The following is a 20,740-nucleotide window of genomic DNA, read 5'->3' on the forward strand; positions in this document are numbered from 1 at the left end:
GGGCCATGCTGGAAACATTTCTGGCTCAAGTGGATCTTACATGTGTGCTAAGTTGTGTCCGACTCCTTGTAACCCTATGGACTATAGCCCACCAGGCTCCTCTGTGCTTGGGATTCTCCAGGCAAAGATACTGGAGCAAGTTGCCATTTCCTGCTCCAGGAAACAGAGTGGTTTGGAGTGGATTAGATTGGAGTGGATATTGAACTGGATTGCCATTACTTCCTCCAGGTGATCTTCCTGATCCAGGGATCGAACCCATGTCACCTAAGCTCCTACATTACCGGCAGACTCTTTATTGCTGAGCCACAGGGGAAGCCCCAAGTAGATCTTGGTGGTGGTAGTTTAGTTCCTAAGTTGTGTCCAATTTCTGTGACCCTGTGGATTGTAGCCTGCCAGGCTCCTCTGTCTGTGGGATTCTCCAGGCAAGACTACTGGAGTGGGTTGCCATTTTCTTCTCCAGGGGATCTTACCCACCCAGGAATCGAACCCAGGTCTCTTTCATTGCAGGCAGATTCTTTATCAACTGAGCTATGAGGGAAGCCCCAAGTGAATCTTGAGTCCAAGTCATTAATGAGAGATCCAGCAGGAAAAAAAAAAAAAAGCTGGTTTGAAGAGCATTTGAAGGACATGGATTTACATGGTCACATGGGTTGTAAATACCAAAATGTGATATGAATTAGACAGGACTGGTTAACTTTCTACCAGAAATATGCACTTACTTTTGAGGGGTAGACTAAAATGCCCACTATTCTCTAACATAACTTCTAATTCATAAGATCGACTTCTAAACTTACAGAGCTGTAAAGAGTCTGTGCCTTTAACATTCGTAAAATGTGTTAGTTAAATATATTGGGACATACCAGAAGATGCTCAGATTGGAGTCATTCAAGCTCACTAGTACACTCAGTCAGTCAGTTAGATCAGTTGCTCAGTCGTGTCCGACTCTGCGACCCCACGGAATGCAGCATGCCAGGGTTTCCTGTCCATCACCAACTCTTGGAGCCTACTCAAGCTCATGTCCATCGCATCAGTAATGCCATCCAACCATCTTATCCTGTCTTCCCCTTTGCCTCCTGCCTTCAATCTTTCCCAGCATCAGGGTCTTTCCAATGAATCAGTTCTTTGTTTCAGGTAGTCAAAAGTATTGGAGTTTCAGCAGCAGCATCACTTTCCAATGAATATTCAGGACTGATTTCCTTTAGGATTGAGAGGTTGGATCTCCTTGCAGTCCAAGGGACTCTCAAGAGTCTTCTCCAACACCACAGTTCAAAAGCATCAATGCTTCGGCTCTCAGCTTTCTTTATAGTCCAACTCTCACATCCACACATGACTACTGGAAAAAAAATAGCTTTGACTAGATGGACCTTTGTTGGTGAAGTAATGTCTCTGCTTTTTAATATGCTGTCTAGGTTGGTCATAGCTTTTCTTCCAAGGAGAAAACATCTTTTAAATTTCATGGCTGCAGTCACCATCTGCAGTGATTTTGGAGCCCAAAAAAATAAAGTCTGACACTGTTTCCATTGTTTCCCCATCTATTTGCCATGAAGTGCTGGGACCAGATGCCATGATCTTAGTTTTCTCAATCTTGAGTTTTAAGCCAAGTTTTTCACTCTCTCTTTCACTTTCATCAAGAGGCACCTTAGTTCGTCTTCGCTTTCTGCCAAAAAGGTGGTGTCATCTGCATATCTGAGGTTACTGATATTTCTCCAGGCAATCTTAATTCCAGCTTGTGCTTCTTCCAGCCCGGAATTTTGCGTGATGTACTCTGCATATAAGTTAAATAAGCAGGGTGACAATATACAACTTTAATGTACTCCTTTTCCTGTTTGGAACCAGTCTGTTGTTCCATGTCCAATTCTAGCTGTTGCTTCCTGAACTGCATACAGATTTCTCAGGAGACAGGTCAGGTAGTCTGGTATTCCCATCTCTTTAAGAATTTTCCACAGTTGTGATTCACACAGTCAAAGGCTTTGGCATAGTCAGTAAAGCAAAAGTAGATGTTTTTCTGGAACTCTCTTGCTTTTTCAATGACCCAGCGGATGTTGGCAATCTGATCTCTGGTTCCTCTGCCTTTTCTAAATCCAACTTGAACAACTGGAAGTTCACGGTCCACATACTGTTGAAGCTTGGCTTGGAGAATTTCGAGCATTACTTTACTGGCGTGTGAGATGAGTGCAATTGTGCGGTAGTTTGAGCATTATTTGGCATTGCCTTTCTTTGAGATTGAAATGGAAACTGACTTTCCCAGTCCTGTGGCCACTGCTGAATTTTCCAAATTTGCTGGCATACTGAGTGCAGCACTTTCACAGCATCATCTTTTAGGATTTGAAATAGCTCTACTGGAATTCCATCACTTCTATTAGCTTTGTTCATAGTGATGCTTCCTAAGGCCCACTTGACTTTGCATTCCAGGATGTCTGGCTCTAGGTGCATGATCACACCATCGTGATTATCTGGGTCGTGAAGATCTTTTTTGTACAGTTCTTCTGTGTATTCTTGCCACCTCTTCTTAATATCTTCTGCTTCTGTTAGGTCCATACCATTTCTGTCCTTTATTGTGCTCATCTTTGCATGAAATGTTCCCTTGGTATCTCTCATTTTCTTGAAGAGATCTCCAGTCTTTCCCATTCTGTTGTTTTTCTGTTTCTTTGCACTAATTGAGAGGAAGGCTTTCTTATTTCTCCTTACTATTCTTTGGAACTCTGCATTCAAATGGGTATATCTTTCCTTTTCTCCTTTGCCTTTAAACTTCTCTTTTCTCTTTCTTTGTAAGGCCTCGTATGACAACTATTTTGCCTTTTTGCATTTCTTTTTCTTGAGCATGGTGTCAAAAAAATCAAGTAGTCTTCTCACTGTTGCTTTTCAATGAATGAAAATTGATTTTTTTTTATGACCCTCTTCCTTGTTGACCAAGACAATTTCTAAAGATTCCAATTATTCCTGCCCCCACCCCCTCTATTGAAACATTCATTATCTGGGGCCTGCTGTGCAAGCTGCAGCGGCCTCCTGTGGAGGGGACAAATCCCTTGCTGTTAGCCAAATAACACATTTTGGCCACTGGCATGCGAGCAGAAGGGACCTGTGCCACATCTGAGTAGAAACTGCCAACACCATAGCAAGATTCTGCCAGATGCTGTTTTCTCTCTGCAGAAAGACAGGGGGTTGGCCTGTGTATTAGCCTGGTGCTGCTTGAATGAATACCTAGAGTACAAAGGATACAGAGCCAGATGGCCTGGGGCCAGATCAAGAAACAAACCCTAGCTGTTACTCATTGAAACTTTGCTGTTGTTTATGTCTACAAAATAACCTAGTAGAAGCTAACACACACACACTGCGTGGGTGAGTGTACTGGGACACCTAAGGCTTGATGTATTTGCATGACGCAGCACTGGGTTTTCATTCAATAGAAAACCCTACAAGTTGGTCTGTAGTAGATGTTAGAGCCATGCACAGTTGGTGGGCAGTCAGTGATTCAACTAATTTATCATTCCAGCTCCAGCACTTGAAGAAAACATAGATATTTCATCTGATAGATTCAAGAGACAATGACTGCTTTGAAGGAATTAATAGTAGTTTTAAAAATGGATAGGCTTCCCAGGTGGCTCAGTGGTAAAGAATCCATCTGCCAATGCATGACACACGGGTACAATGCCTGGGTCAGGAAGATCCCCTGGAGTGGGCAATCCACTCTTATATTCTTGCCTGGAAAATCCCATGGACAGAGGATCCTGGAAGGCTGCAGTTCATCGGGGCACAAAGAGTTGAACACAAACATGACTGAGGATACACGCATGTGGTGTGATGATAGCTGGAATACATTGTATCTTATTTGGAAAGAAAAACAGAAAATGTAAAAATGACATAAAATGAAAAACAATTCCCACAACCAAAAATGAAGGTTAATATTTAAGAATATTTCTTGCCACTCTTTTCCATCTTTATCCAATGTTTGAATATGTACAGACACACTTTAATGTAATGCTTTTATAAACTTTTATTCTATTCTATGAATTTTCATGTTTTATTAATACTTAAATTGTTATTTTTAAAGACTGTCAGTATATTTTTTAAAATAGTCTGCCAAGAATATTATAGATAATGACAATATATGAAAGTGAGAATAAGTTTTTATTTTTATAACTTGCATTTTTGGAAACTACCTGTACTTCTCAGCATCACAAACTATCAGTGGGCTAGATGAGGCTAAAATATGTCCGATGCCATGTAATTGGAAATAGTTTATGATTTCATGATTGTTCAGGGTCATTCATAGAAATTTTATTCTCTTAAGGCCCTAGGACTGAAACAAACCAATGCTGTGTTTTTCAAGGCAGGATGAGTGATCCACTCTTCTTTTCACTTTACCCCTTCATTCTGATTTCTTTCTTTGTCCCCCCACCTGCTTTTTTTTTTTTATGTGCACCTTTTTGACTAAACTGAATGATGAGAAACTGAAGTATATCCCTGGCACTGTGCATAGAGGCCATAGTAATCCTAACTGAACATAATCATTTTTGTTATTACATAAACAAATACCAGACAGGCCAGTCCATGACTGATGGATCAGACACAAGGATCCTCTGCAACCACAAAATTTACTCGACAAGACCCTCCTCCAGCTGACATGGGTAGCACCTTCTTCTAGATAAGCATGACCAACATACCACATAACCTAATTGCCTGCTTAGAAGCCCCCAGACAAGTCCACATCTATCCTTCACCTTTCTCTGTCTCTCTGTGTCCCTGTGGTGCATTCTTCATTGCTCACCCAGCTGAGTGACCTAGGTGGGCTTCAGATGAGTTCTTGGTGGTCTGTGGAAGGTGGCCCAAGGTATGCATCATATTGTTTTCAAGTACTTGCTCTGTTGAGGTATTACCAAGGTTTATAGGAATTTATTTTAACCCATTTTGTTTACTTCCAGGTGCTGGATTAAATGATGGGCAGTGGCATTCTGTGTCCTTATCTGCAAGAGGGAATCACCTGAGTGTGATGGTGGATGGTGAGGCAGCTTCCATGGCTCATTCCTTGCGTGGGCAGATTGAGTCAGGCGACACCTACTATTTGGGGGGTAAGTGAAAGGAACTGGGCTGCATTGGTGGTCAAACCATCTTTACCTTTTATGCTCCTGCCTTCTAAGGCAATTCATAGTTTTACATGAAAATTAATAGTGAAGAATGGTTTTTCTCTTTTAGTTATAGTCATTGAGAATTTTGAGTGATCAAAGATGATAAATTGTGGTCTAAAAATGAAAGCCAGATAGATGGCCTTGTTTAAAAGTGCACATCATAAGGTTGGTTTTAAGTTTGGCATTTGTTTTCAACTACGGTTGCATATTGCAGTCACCTGGAAGGATTCAAAATGCTGATGCCTGGCTGCATCCCCAGAAATTCTGATGTAACTGGTTCCATGCTGAGTGCTTCTGCCTAGTTGCTCAGGTGCATTCTTTCCTGCAGTGTGGTCTGAGCCACCAGGGAAGCCCAAGAATACTGGAGTGGGTAGCCTATCCTTCTCCAGGGGAACTTCTTGGCCAAGGAATTGAACTGGGGTTTCCTGCATTGCAGGCGAATTCTTTATGAGCTGAGCTACTAGGGAAGCCTGACCTGGACAACAGGTTTTTGAATACTCTCTGGTGATTCTATGTGGAGGCAATACTGAGGGTAATTGCTCTCTATTTCTTACCTTTAATACCTTGCCATCAGGAATTTTCCTAAAGCCAAATGACGCTTACAATCTTTCCTTCAGCTTTTATGTGCCAGGTTTTTTGCTGCATGGGGGTGTTCTTCTGTCTGTTGGCTTCTTTTCTGCCCAGGGCCTGGCTACTCAAAGTGTGGTCCATGGACCAACAGTATCAGCATCACCCGGAAGCTCTTAGAAATGCAGATGTGCCATCTGGACTTCCTGAACCAGAATCTGCATTTCACCAAGATCCCCAGGAAGTCTGCTGCATTTTAAAATTTAAGAAACTTGGACTTCCCTGGTGGTTCAGGGGTTGGGATTCTGCCAATGTAGGGGACACAGGTTTAATCCCTGAATGGGAACATTCACATGCTAAGGCAGCTAAGCCCATGCACCACAACTGCTGAAGCCCAAGGCCTTAGGGCCCCTGCTCCCCAACCGGAGAAGCCACCGCAGTGAAAAGCCCGCAACCACAACTAGAGGGTAGCCCCTGCTCACTGCAACTAGCAAAACCCACGTGCTGCAACGAAGACTCAGCACAACCAAAAATAAATAAGTAAATAAATAATTTAAAAAAAAGATGTCTATTCCCACTGCCTAATACAGAAGGGCATCATTATACACAACAGAGGAAGAGATTAATTCAATGGCTGTTAATACGTCATGCATGCGTGTTCAGTCGTGTCCGACTCTTTGCGACCTCATGGATCATCCCCTGCAGTCTCCTCTGTCCATGGGATTTCCCAGGCAAGAGTATTGGAGTGGGTTGCCAAGCCCTCCTCCAGGGGATCTTCCTGACCCAGGGATTGAACCGTGTTTCCTGCATCTCCTGCACTGCAGATGGATTCTTTACTGCTGAGCCACAGGAGAAGCCCATTAATATGTCACTCATTGCTTAGTGATGGATTTTACCAAGACATCACCAGTCCATCACCCTGGGATGTAGTCAGTGGGTGTTTTGCCTGCTTAGTGAACCTTGACTGAGTCCATCCAGGATCTTTTCCACCAGGGAGGGGGAACTTCTGAGGGTAATAAATCTCCATCCCTGGAGCATTCAAGTGAAAAATCCTCAGCCACTGGAAGCTTAGAACTGTCAATAGTAAGACTTATTTTTAATCTTGGCTTGAAGCCCTCTCTGACATTATTGCTGTTTTGCATTTTATACTTTTTATTTTTTTCTAAAATAAGTTTGGAATCATGGTGGAGATAGCTTGATAGCTCAACAAGAAAGTATAAAATTCTCCCTTGAGAATTGACAAAAAGTACATCAACCATGAATTGGGTTGTTTAATCTTTGAAGTCTCCTAAAGCAAACTTCATGGGGAAAGGTGGAATTGTGCCAGCAGCTTTAAAAGTTAAGATTGCTTGCTTTTCTTGTTTGCTAAATGTGATGCATTTCTGACCCAGATACTCTTTTAAACCTTTACACTTAAATGATGGGTTTTATAGCTCAGGAGAGGAACAAATTCCTTCAAAGCTAAATAAAGAATTTATCCAAGAACTGTAATTTAAAAGATAAAATATTTTGAAGCACTGACAGATACAGAAAGAACAATCTGTGTCTACTGTTTAATGACACAAAATAAAATACCTTTAACATTTTGTATTAAAAAGTGAAAGAAAAATACTTCTCAAATCATCTTTTGTATGGAACATACTGCATTCTCAGAATGCATGGCTACTTGAGAGTAGGTACTTTCCATAAATATTTACATACTGATGCAACATGAGTCAGTTGTTACTGTGAAATAGATCATATGCACACACTTTAAAAAGACTATAATATTTCATAAAAAGAATATATATGGGTGCATCCTCTTGTCTACAAAATTAGCCACTACAACACTTGAGGCTTCTGTTGCTCCTCTAGACTTTAATTCCCCTAGTTAAGTATTACTCTGCTTTTTTAAAGCCAGTCTTTGTATATTGCTTTTTTAATAATCTATCATCTATGTAGATAACTTTAAACAATAAATTGTCTTGTGTTGCCTCGTTTTTAACTTTTTTGAAGAGGATAAACCTGCGTTCATTCTTCTGTGACTTGCTTTTTCTGTTCTACATTCGTTTTTGAAATCCAGCCGTGTGGCTGCGAATAGCTGAATTTAATTAATTTTCATGGATGTGTGGCTTTTTGATGCATATTGTACCATATTTTACTCTTCCATTTTACCATTTTATGTTGATGGACGTTTTGATTGTGCCCATTTTTATTTTAAAAATGCTGTAAATATCAGTGTAGCTGCTAAGAGACATCTTGCCAGTGATTTTTAAGTTTTTCCTTATGCATAAACTATCTGACTCCTAAGAAGTACAGTTAATTTAGTGAAACAACATTCAGTACTGGGGTTTTAGTGGCATGCTCCAATGGTTAAGATGAACGAATGCTCAAGAACCCACAGTTGTCACACTGGTTGTGCACATACACCTGGCCTTTGGCTTCATTACTATCTATTTAAGGATCCTAGAGAGCTAGAGGAAATGTGTTGAAAAAGATGTAATAAGCCTTTCTTATGTATTTTCATAAAATTGTGTTGATATACAGAGAACTGTCTTGTTAATATGGTTTCCAAGAAGAAACAGTGTTCCTAAGACGAGTGGAATTGCAAAGTTTAAACATCCCACGAGATGGCATAATGACTTTTCTTCATTACAACTTTCCTATTTTTCTAATGTAATTCTGTGTTGGCACTGTGTGGCAAAAATAGGACTTGTAATCACAGCACTTTCTTCCTAACTAGTGTATAAATTTAGAGTAGCCTCTATAAGCATAGCTATAAATATCTAGTTGACTCCTACAGAACAGTTTCAGACACTGATTCAAATGAAGCCAGTCAACTGTATATCTTACACCAACATAACAGCATCTTTTTTCCTAGAGAAAGAATATATACTATTTTAAAAATTCAAGTAAAGCCTTTTCCAGATTAAAACAAACAAGTAAAACCAAAATGGACTAATTTACTGATGTTAAATAAAAAGATAGATACTATTTTTACTCAAGGAAAACCAGGAGAGGCAGGTCTAGGACCAATGAGCATGGAGTTCTGATTCTCAGTAGATTTATTATATTCACAATTTTTATGCACATGTAGAACCTTTGCTCAAGGTTTCCATATTTGTCTCCATGATATGTTGGACTTTCCAATGCTGTTCTGGGTAAAGTAGGGTAGGTCAGCTACAGCTTGAGCTCCACTCCTGAAAACTCTAATGTCCAAAGGGTAGCTTCTGTCAGTATCTGTTTACTTACCTTCTTGCTCAGTGTCTGTAAGTACCAGAATATGTATGATGTTGACAAAGAAGTGAAGTTCATCCAGTCTATGCTCTGTAGCAATATTGGGACTAATAAAGTCAGTGTTCCTGGGTCATCTAGGTGAAAACCAGCTAATGATATTTGACTTTTCAAGGAAAACAATACTCCCTGTTCTGAAATACTACTTGACCAGGTTTCCTTCCCATTACTGTTTTTCCTGATGGACAGTCAACTGCAAGTTTCCAATTATCATTATATGGTCAGTTGAATTTTGTTGTGATGCTTCCCCATGAAAGCAGACTAGTATGGCTTGCTATTACAGTTTCTTTTTTTTTTTTTTTTAACTGAAGGATAATTGCTTTACAGTATTGTGTAGGTTTCAGCCAAACATCCACATTTTTTGTGTTGTTCAGTTGCTAAGTCATGTCCGACTCTTTGCGACCTCTTGGACTGCAACATGCTAGGCTTCCCTGTCCTCCATTATGTCCTAGAGCTTGCTCAGACTCATGTCCATTGATTTGGTGATGCCATCCAACCATCCTGTCCTCTATTGTCCCCTTCTTTCCCTGCCCTCAATCTTTCCCTGGATCGGGGTCTTTTCTAATCAGTTGGCTCTTGGTATCAGGTGGTCAGAGTATTGGAACTTCAACGTGAGTCTTTCCAATGAATATTCAGGGTTGATTTCCTTTAGGATTGACCAGTTTGGTCTCCTGCTATCCAAGGGACTCTCAAGAGTCTTCTCCTGCACTACAATTTAAAGGCATCAATTCTTTGGGGCTCAGACTTCTTTATGGTCCAACTCTCACATCCATATATGACTACTGGAAAAATCATAGCTTTAACTATATGGACCTTTGTCGGCAAAGTGATGTCTCTTAATACACTATATTGGTTTGTCATAGCTTTTCTTCCAAGCAGCAAGCATCTTTTAATTTCGCAGTCACTGTCCACAGTGATTTTGGAACCCAAGAAAATAAAATTAATAAAATCTGTCACTGTTTCCAGTTTTTCTCCATCTATTTACTATTAAGTGATGGGACCAGATGCCATGATCTTAGTTTTTGGGATGTTGAGTTTTAGCCAGCTCTCCTCCTTAGGGTGACCATATAATTTCAGGACACTTCAGCAATGAAAGAGGTGATTTCAGTGATTATTGCAGGACCACAGCCTAAACCAAGGCTCTCTGGCCACCTGAAAATCTCTATTCCATCTTGTCCTGGCAATCTCAGAGCACACTATCTTACAGTAAAAAGGGTCATCTATAAAATAACAATATTTCTAAAAGTCCCATCAGAACTCTGTGATCTAGGTATCACTTTTGAAAATTTTATACACCCTCCTGGGTGTCTTTTCAGGGCTGTGCTGGGTCTCTGTCGAGGCATCCAGACTTTCTCTAGCTGTGGCACACAGGCTTAGTTGCCCTGCTGCGTGTGGGATCTTAGTTCTCTGGCCAGTGATCGACCCCACATCCCCTGCACTGGAAGGCAAATTTTTAATCACTAGACCACCAGGGAAGTCACAAGCTATCCCTTTTTCCTTTTTGCCTTTTCTTAGTCTGAACTTTTTTTTGTAATTTTCCTCTAACAGCAGTTTCACTAATAGTCCACTGTACATAAATTTTTGGTGCCCGCTATTAGGGGCAGTGGAAAGTAAAGCTTTAATAAATTCCTTTCTATTGAATCTTTGTACTGCTCAATAGCATACTTGCACTACAGAGTTGGGGAATATTAAGTTATGTTCAAAATCCCCTGAGTGTCCTTCTGTGAAATGTTAGCAGGCCAGTGAGCCTATGACAAGTCTAATGAAGTTTCATCTGAGGACCCATTCTGGTGTATTGACATAAATGACAATTTATCTGTCATCCTCAGAGGTACTTAAACTTCTGAGTCCCTCAATTGTGATGGATATCTTTCATTAATTTAGCAGTAACTACTCATTGTCCACTTCACTGTCCATCCCAAATCAGGTCACTGATGAATGGCCCACTAGGGCTGTGGGGCAACCATCTGTATGGAAAAATGTCTCCTGCCCCGAGCTTCTCTTGGGCTGTGGTACCCTTACTTCTTGACTTTTATATCATAGTTGGAGAATAGAACACTCATTGGTTTGACCTTTCCTTCTCCTTGTGACTAACTGGATATGGTTTTTCTTTGTCCTAACAGGTATAGTTAGATACTGTGATGTGTTCTGGATGAGTTTGAGGATGGCGATCTGGAGAAAAGGAAGAAAACAGAAAAGGATTAACAGGGATTCCACAAAATGATTTACTGACTTCATGTTTCCTATGTTTTATCCTAACATTCTTAGTTACTAAGTGCAGTAAGTAAAAGTCACCTAGATGATACAAGGGCTTCCTAGGTGGCTTAGCAGTAAAGAACCTGTCTGCCAGTGCAGGAGTTGTAAGAGACATGAGTTCGATTCTTGGCAGCCCACTCCAGTATTCTTGCCTGGAGAATCCCACAGACAGAGGATCCTGGCAGGCTATGGTCCATGGGGTCGCAAAGAGTTGGACATGACTGAAGCAACTTAGCACAGCACACAGCACAGCATATAACATATAAAGATACACCAAGTTTCTTCCAAATATATCCAATCCTTCAGAAATTCTCTTATAAATGAAAATGTGTGTGTTTTCACATAAGACAAGAAAATGGTAAAGGAAAGCTGCAGAGTTAAACAGTTCTTTATGATATAAAGTTAAAATGGAAACGTCAAAGTCCCTTTGAAGTTAATTTCTGAGGTTTCATTGTGCCTTTCATGATTTCAACCTGATGCAGTCCTCGGTTTGTTTTGAATTCTATTTGTCAGAAATACAAACCATTAAAGCCCCAATCACTGAAAGAAAAGTATAGAAAAACTCTGTGTATTTTATGAAAATTCTTAGGCAGAAAGCTAGCATCCATTATGCAGGAACAAGAAGAGGCTCTGTCTTCAGTTCTTGCTCTTTGAAAGTACACCAGCAATTTCAAGACACAAGTACAAAGAGAGATGAATGAAAAACACATAAGTACAATGAACAAAATCTTTACTTTACAAAATACTTATTCCTTTTGATTTAAAAAATAAGAATCTTATAAAATAACCCCAAACTGTAAATATTAACATAAGAATTTCTGAATATTAAAATTATTGGAAAATACAAAGCAGAATAGTTAAAATAGTTCTATAAGTGATATAAATGAAACATTGTAAGGCAAAGCATAAATAAAATAGGTAAATTTCATGTCAAGCATAAAATTTGCTTGACAATTTTTGGGAATTATTACAATGTTAATCATTTAGAATATTGTCCTTGTTTCATATTTGCAGATGAAAATAAAGTGTTCAATTCAGTTAAACACTTTGAGCTTTTTTCCCATGTAGAGTTGTAGCTTTCATTCCGTAGGAAGCTGCCTCTGCATGGGAGTTTCGCGTGTGGGTGGGTTAGTAGGGGTAATTCTTTGAAACAGCACCTGGAAGGTTGAAAGAGTAACTGTGATGGGCAGAGAGACAAGTTGAACTGCAATGCAGTTGCAGAAGAAGCCTCTGAAGACCCCAAGGGTTCTCTGAAGCAGGCATGCACTTTAAGGAGGTCCCAGTTGAAAAAATGGTGTGCAGCCACTGTGTTGCATCACTCCATTGCATTCTCGGGCACTGTGGCTCCTCAGGACAGACACAGCCTTATGAGAGTAGCTCCCTGCAGCCCAGCTGTTCCTAGGGAGGGCCTCAGTCTTGAGCAGAGGGGAGTAATGTGATCTGGACTCTGTACAGCAGGTTTCTCCAAATTGTTGCCTTTTTCAGAAGCATTTCACGGTGACAGCATCCTCTTAGCCTAACTTTCCCCATCCTCTCCTACATTGTCAGTCTTGCAGTAGGCAAATCTAAGAACCTGTGATTTCTTTAGGAGACAATTTAGGGGAGGGTGAGAGGACACTCTAAACCCTGCTGGCCTTACAAGTGGAAACAAAGGTGGCTCTGGCCCCCACTTGCTTTGATTTTGATTTTAAAGTCTTGTCCTTGTTCATAATCATTCTAAGAACTTTATCTCTTGGGAGACCCAGGAGGATAAAACAGAACTACTCTGTAGGAATTATGGTTGGTAACTGTACAGCATACCAATTAATGTCTGTAACAGAACTTGTAAATTTTACTCTTATTATTGAAATTAATCAAAGGTCATTTCTTTTTTCCATAGAACATTGTGTTGCTTGTTTTCTCCATTATTCACAATGCTATATAGTTATGAGATATTGTTAATTTGTTTGTCTATTCATGTTGAAATATATTTGACTAAAATGCCTAATTAAAAAAATAAAAGTAAGTATAAATTACTATTAGACCAGCTATTATCAGAAGTGTTTAAAAATATGCCTGTGAATTCACACATGTGGATATTTAACAATATTTAGATGAATGGAGGGTATCCAGGTCAATTCTCAATTTAAGATTATTTTTAAGCATTTGAAATTTATTAAGTCCTCTTATGCCTATAATTTTTTTTCTGATTCTGCTCTCACATGCCTTTAGTTCATCTAGTTTAACATCATACTAAAAGGAGTGATGTCTTAAATGTACTTTCAAAAAAGAAATCAGACTGGTTAAATTAAAAGTGAAGTAACTCTATTTGTCAGATTTCACATCTTCCCTTCCTCTCATCTCTCTTTAAGCCTGGCTTTAGTCATTATTTTTACAGTTTACCAATACCAACACATTTTGTTCTTGTCAGCTCTCCACCACCCTATCCATGGGTGATGTGCCCTTCTCAAATTATGTTTTTCAGTAACTAAATTGTGTCCGACTCTTTGGGAACCCATGGATTCCAGCATGCCAGGCTTCCCTGTCCTTCACTATCTCCCAGAGTTTGCTCAAACTCATGTACATTGAGTCGGTGATACCATCCAACCATCTCATCCTCTGTTGTCCCCCTCTGTTCTTGCCCTCAATCTTTCCCAGAATCAGGATCTTTTCCAATAAGTCAGCTCTTCAAATCAAGTGGTCTAAGTATGGGTGCTTCAGCGTCAGTCCTTCCAATGAATATTCAGGGTTGATTTCCTCTAGGATTGACTGGTTTGATCTTCTTGCTGTCTGTCCAAGGAACGCTCAAGAGTCTTCTCCAGCACAATTGGAAAGCACCAGTCCTTCGGCTCTTGGCCTTTTTTATGGTCCAACTCTCACATCTGTACATGACTACTGCACAAACCGTAGCTTTGACTAAATGGACCTTTGCTGGCAAAGTGATGTGTCTGCTTTTTGATATGCTGTCTAGGTTTGCCATAGCTTTTCTTGCTTCAGGTGTCTACTAGCAAATGGAGGTAACAATTTTTGCTAATGAGAAATACTGTACAATATTTTTTCATAACTGTTTTTTTCTCCTCTGTCTCCGTGTTCATTCAGGCTGTCCTGACAACAGTTCTCACCCTGGATGTACTAATTCCCTGGGTGGATTTCAGGGCTGCCTGAGGCTCATTTCCATTGGCGACGAAGCAGTGGATCCCATATCCATACAGCAGGGGGCGCTAGGGAGTTTCCGTGACCTCCAGATAGACACCTGTGGCCTCACAGATAGGTAGGCAATCTCACCTCAGCATGCCTGTTTTCAGGGTGTTTTTTGTTTGCTTGTTTGTTTTAATGTTTAATTGGGCGGTATTTGTTTTACAATGTTGTGTTGGTTTCTGCCATACAACAATGTGAACCAGCCGTAAGTATACATGTGTCCCGTCCCTCTTGAACCTCCCTCCTTCCCCCACCCCATCCCACCCCTCTAGGTTGTCACTGAGCACCAGCTTGAGTTCCCTGCATCATATGGCAAATTCCCACTGGCTACCTCTTAATATTTTATATATGGTAATGTGTATGTTTCAATGCTAGTCTCTCAGTTCATCCCACCCCCTGCTGTTTTCAATTTTTGATAGTAGATTAGAAACAAATAAGCTGGTGAAAGAGAGCATCTTCTTGCCCTTTCTCCATTCCCAATATTCCATTCCATAGGGGAAAATTATATTTATACAGAAAACAAAAACGAGAAACTTTAAGTAATCATTTCTTTCCAATGATACTTCTTTAGAATACACACTGTCATGAATTTTCCTTGTATATGCCTCCAGGCTACTGAATTCATACAGAATACTATTGATGCTGTTATAATTATTGATGACTATATACTTTAGAAATTTCTAACACTTCAAAGAACAGATTAGAATATTCTAAAGAGATCATGGAGGACCCAGAAATAAAAATTCTGTGTGGTTAGCTGCATTCACCTTACATTCTCTATTCTATAGGAAAAATGAAAAGTAACTCTTTGATAAAAGTTGAAGCTTTAGGGATTTCTAGTGATGGACACGACTGAGCGACTTCCCTTTCACTTTTCACTTTCATACATTGGAGAAGGCAATGGCAACCCACTCCAGTGTTCTTGCCTGGAGAATCCCAGGGACAGGGGAGCCTGGTGGGCTGCTGTCTATGGGGTCGGACACGACTGAAGTGACTTAGCAGCAGCAGCAGCAGCAGTGATGTGGTAAACACAGCACAGTGGAGAGTATTCAGTTGCCACATATTGAGCAAAGTACTCCACTTTTCTGGAGAAGATTAGAAAGGCAAAGCTTTAAAACAATAACATATTAAAATTTCTAAGCATTACAACTTTACCAAAGTTATTTGTTAGCCATACTATCAGACTTGTAAGTAATTTTGGCTAAAAGGGATGGCTTAATCATCACACATGCACCTTTTTTCTGTGCCTAGTATGTCTGACTTCTCTGCAATAGCGGTGCATTAAGTTTGTGTTGAACAAATGTACACACCCCAGACATCCCCACACATCCACACGTAGGGCACTTTTCAAAAGTTCACACTGCACAGAGTCCGTTGTGGAGTAAATCTAACCCAAATTTAACACTAATTGAAATTCCCTGTCATTCCCAATTAACCACAAGTTACAGCGCAATTTAGCAATGTATGAGAAGATCACAAATTCCCAGTATGTAAAATACTGACTCACAAGAACTTGATGCTTTAATGCAAATGCTTATGGCCGTATGTTCACATTCTATTCATTTGTAGTGGAAAAGATGATTTAAATAATTTAGACAAAACTCTCAATACTAATTTTCAGATTATAAAAAAAAATTCGTATAGAAACTATAGCATCATCTGTAAGTTTTAATTGCAGTCATCTCTGGAATCTTGAGTCTTGGGAGACGGTTAGAAATGTTCTTTTGCACGTAGAGTGCTGCCCTCACCCATGGGAATGACTTAGTAGGGCAAGAGGGTGAGAGACCAAGTTCACAGGCAGTAGCAGGGTTGTCACTTCAGTCAGGAAGCTCAAAGAAAGTTATTTTAGTGCCTGGAGAATTCCATCCCAGCATATGTTGCAATCACAATATTTTTCTCACATAATGTTGGTCCCTTTGTGCATAAAAATTTCTTGTCCAAAAATAAATAAGCAAAAAAACATATCTATGTGTGTGTGACCAAAATAGAAAATAGAAACATTTTCCACATCACATTTTAAGAAGATTTTCAGATATATGTAGTAATCTATGGAGACTTCTGTAGTGTTAAGCTATCTTCTATAAAATTCAGGTTCCTCTATAAGTGGGTATAAAAATAGCTGTTGGCACTTTGGATGGCCTATATAGTCACTAATTGTAATTTTTTATGGCTCAATATCTAAAGACATGTCCTTATTCTCCATTCTTCTTATTACCAAAAATGTTCATTTTTCTCAGCCCTTTAGTCCATACCTACTAACTGCATGTCCAATGTACCATGAAATAGATTCACTTAAAAGCTCAGCAAAGCAGACACCCACGCCTGGGCTGTCTTTGGGCACTGTGCACTGTGCCCGGCCATCCGCCTAGCCCGTGGGTCTGCCTGCCCCGAGCAAGTCCTAATGTGCTCAAGTGAAGCTGAGCTTTATTATTAAAATGCAGCTAGTTTTATAACTTCTATCCATCAGGCACAGGAATTAATAATTCATAGCGGCATTCCTCCTCACACTGCAAATACTGCAAAGATGTTTGAAATCTAAGGGGTACTTAGAAAACCTTCCTGAGCCACACAAAGACTTGTGCTCATGACACTCTGCCTTCCTGTGGCTCTGATGTCACTTTACAGGAAAGAGCTCCCTGTCCTTTGGGACGAGGCTGTGGGGTAAGGATAGCAGTGAGGAGAGATCGTGTCTTACACTCTTTGGGTTTTGGCCATTAGGATTTCATGTGGTATGACTCAGGCTACATAGCCCTTTTCAGGTTCCTCTTAGGCTTAAGTATTTGCCATCCGCAACCATGGACTGTGTTGATGGGGTCACTTTTTCCAGTTCCACTGCTTTTGATCTAACATTAACCTTCTAGATGCTAAATGCAAAATTGTGAAACATACATCTTGGTTTTTTTTAATAAATAATACATTTAAAAGAAAATTAATTACCACAAACTCAAACATTTTGTTTTTGAAAGAATCTTATACCCAAACAATTTTAGATAACCCTGTAATATTCTTTATCATAGAAGAGTCATCTTCATCCTATTAAAAAGTATGGAATCTATTTAAGCGAGATTTTAGAGAGTTTCAACTTATCAAAAAAAAAAAAGGCCAAGAAGCTGCTTTGTTCAAATGAGGGGCAAAGGGGATGGGCCATGCCTGGGTCAGGCCACCTCTTGAGCCTCAAGAGGATCTGCAGAACACCATCTGAAATACCACCACTCCAGATACTTGGTGACTTTGCTCTTGACTGTCCATTTCTTTAACTGTTATTGTAATTTGCTGACTGTCAAATTATGGATAAGGGCTTCCCTGGTGGCTCAGTGGTAAAGAATCCGCCTGCAATGCAGGAGACTCAGATTGGATCCCAGGGTTTGGGAAGATCCCCTGGAGAAGGAAATGGCAACCCATTTCCAATATTCTTGCCTGAAAAATTCCATGGATAGAGGAGCCTGGCAAGCTACAGTCCATGGGGTTGCAAAAGAGTCAGACACAATTTAGCGATTTAAACAACAACCACTAAGGTATGGATGCCCCATCCTATGCATTCACCTAGTAGACCTCTTCAGAAAGATAAATAATGTGGATACCATTTATTCTACATGTGAATCCCACTGGTATAATCTGATTTTGAAGCTCACAATCTTAAAGTTGATGAACAGGTTCTGAAATTTGTCAGTAATTAACAATAAGCATGTCCAGGAAATACTTCAAAAATCTAATATTTATCTTTTTATTTTTTTAAGTAAAAATGAGTTTGCCTATTTCTAGTTCTTACTGACAGCTGAGATTTTTTTCTATACTTTTCCAAAGAAATCCAAAATAGTTGTTTGGTTACATCTACTGGAATTTCAGTGTTTGGGTGCATAATTTGTACAGTATTAGAGGAGAAAAGAATCATTAAATAGCCAGATGTTCCCTTTCATCTTTTGTTTTTCCTACTTTCTTCCTAATGATGTTTGCTTTGCCTTTTCTGATTTCCAGATAAGTGACTGTAGGGGAGCAGAGTGGGATGAAATAGGGGGTATATGTTGATCTCTGTGCATTTCTACATGTTCACACTGTACTGTCTTCCAAGCAGAGTTCCTTTCATTACTATAAATCTCTCTTGTTCTTAGTACAATTTGTAGTAGTTTGTTATGGCACTAACAGAAAAATAATACAATATTTATGTAAAATTATTTATAAATTTATACACACATATTTTGGAGAAGGAAATGACAACCTGCTCCAGTATTCTTGCCTGGGAAATCCCATGGGCAGAGAAGCCTGGTGGGTGCAGTCCATGGGGTTGCAGAGAGTTGGACATGACTGAGCAATTAAGCATACACACACATTTTTTTTTTTGAGTAAATTTCATATACTTGCCTGTATTGATTGAGTCCCTTACAATGAACATTTTTAATTAATACACTTCATTTTTTTAGAGCAGTTTTAGGCTTGCAGAAAGTATAGAGAGTTCTCCTCTATCTCCTCTTTTTCCAGTCTCCCCACACACAGCAAAATGTATTTTTAACATCTTGCATCAGCGTTGTACACTTATTAGAATTGATGAACTGATACTGATACATTCTTATTAACCAAAGTCCCTGCTTTACATGGGCTTCCCAGCTGGTAAAGAATCCACCTGCAATGTGGGAGACCTGGGTTCGATTCCTGGGTTGGGAAGATCCCCTGGAGAAAGGAAAGGCTACCGCTCCAGTATTCTGGCCTGGAGAATTCCATGGCCTATAGTCCATGGAGTCGCAGAGTCGGACACGACTGAGTGACTTTCACAGACACACTGATTTACATTATAGTTCATTCTTTGTGTTAGACAGTTCTATGGGGTTTTACAAATGCACCATTATGGTATCATGTACAGTGGTTTCACTGCCCTAAAAATCTTACATGCATCACCTATTCAATCATCCCTCCCTTTTCCCAACCTCCGGCCTGGAAATCACCAATCATTTTACTCTCTTCATAGTTGTGCCAATTCCAGGATGTCATGTGTAGGAATCATGTGCTACACACATAGCCTTTCATTTAATAACATGAATTTAAGACTCTTGCATCTGTTTTGTGACTGTACAGCTCATTTGTTTTTAGTGCTAAACAATATTATATACCACAAGTTTATCCATTCACCTGAAGGACATCTTGGTTCCTTCCAGGTTTTCACAATTAGCAAAGTTATTATAAAAATTTACATGCAGGTTTTTGTATGGAAGTTTTCAGCTCATCTGAGTAAATACCAGGGAGCCCAATTACTGGGTCATGTAGTAAGAAGATGTTGAGTTTCGTGAAATATTGTCAAACTGCCTTAGAGAGTGCCTGTGTCATTTTGCATTCCCACCAACAGTGAATGAGAGCTCCTGTTGCCCTCATCCCTGCCGATATTTGGTGTTGTCAGTGCTTTGGATTTTTGCTTTCCTAACAGGTCTGCAGTGTTATCTCATTGCTTTAATTTGCATTTCTCTACTGACATATGATGCTGGAGATCTTTCTGTATTTATATTTGCAGTCTTGTTACCTTCTTTAGTCAGGTGTCTATTCAGATCCTTTGCCCAAGTTTTTAATTGGTTATGTTCTTCTTGTTGAATTTTAAGTGCGTGCATGCGTGCTCAGTTGCTGTCATGTCAGATTCTTGCAAACCCATGGACTGTATAGCCTGCCAGCCTTCTCTGCCCATGGGATTTTCAAGACAAGAATATTGTAGTGGGTTGCCATTTCTTTCTCCAGTTCTTCCTGTATTTTATACCCCAATCTTTGTTAGATATTTGTTTTACAAAAGCTACCTATTAGTCTATAGCTTATCTTTTCATTCTCTTAGTGTAATTCATAGAAAAGATTTTTTTAATTTTACTGAAGTACAAATTACCATTTTTTTCTTTTGTGGACTGTATCTGAAAAGTCATTGCCAAACCAAGGTCACCTAGATTTTCTCCTATGTTATATTCTGAGAGCTTAACTGTTTTGCATTTTGCATTTAAAAATTCTGAGATCTAGTCTGAGTTCACTGTTGTGAAAGATGTAAAACCTGTGTTTATAATATTATTTTTTTGCATGTGGAGGCCCAGTCATTTTAGCAGTATTTATTGAAAAAATTGTCCTTTCTTCAGTGAATTGCCTTTAGATCTTTGTTAAAGATGAGTTGATTATATTTGTGTAAACCTGTCTCTGGACCTTCTATGCTATTTCATTAGTCTTGTTTGTTCTTTTGCCAGTGCCACATGGCTTTGATTTCTGTAGCTTTATAACAAGTCTTGAAGTTGGGTAATGTTAGTTCTTTGATCTTTTTCATTTTTAATATTCTTTTACTTTTACATATAAATTTTAGAATTTTTACTTTTACATATAAATTTTAG

The 20,740-nt window shown here is 39.4% G+C and overlaps 1 protein-coding gene across 2 annotated transcripts in view; it reads left to right on the plus strand.

Annotated features, from left to right (window-relative positions):
* The window catches only part of LOC147367281 (contactin-associated protein-like 3), a 238,176-nt gene that overhangs the window by 139,133 nt on the left and 78,303 nt on the right, over positions 1-20,740 (plus strand). For both annotated transcript variants that reach the window (XM_086414390.1, XM_086414391.1), the window contains exons 9-10: positions 4,923-5,069; positions 14,301-14,472. In XM_086414390.1, coding sequence (XP_086270516.1) covers positions 4,923-5,069; positions 14,301-14,472 — 319 coding nt within the window. The remainder of the gene's footprint in view (positions 1-4,922; positions 5,070-14,300; positions 14,473-20,740) is intronic.

This window comes from Bos grunniens, chromosome 8 (assembly GCF_055505025.1).
Source record: "Bos grunniens cultivar Pamir isolate PY7600 chromosome 8, Bosgru_T2T1.0, whole genome shotgun sequence".
NCBI lineage: Eukaryota > Metazoa > Chordata > Mammalia > Artiodactyla > Bovidae > Bos > Bos grunniens.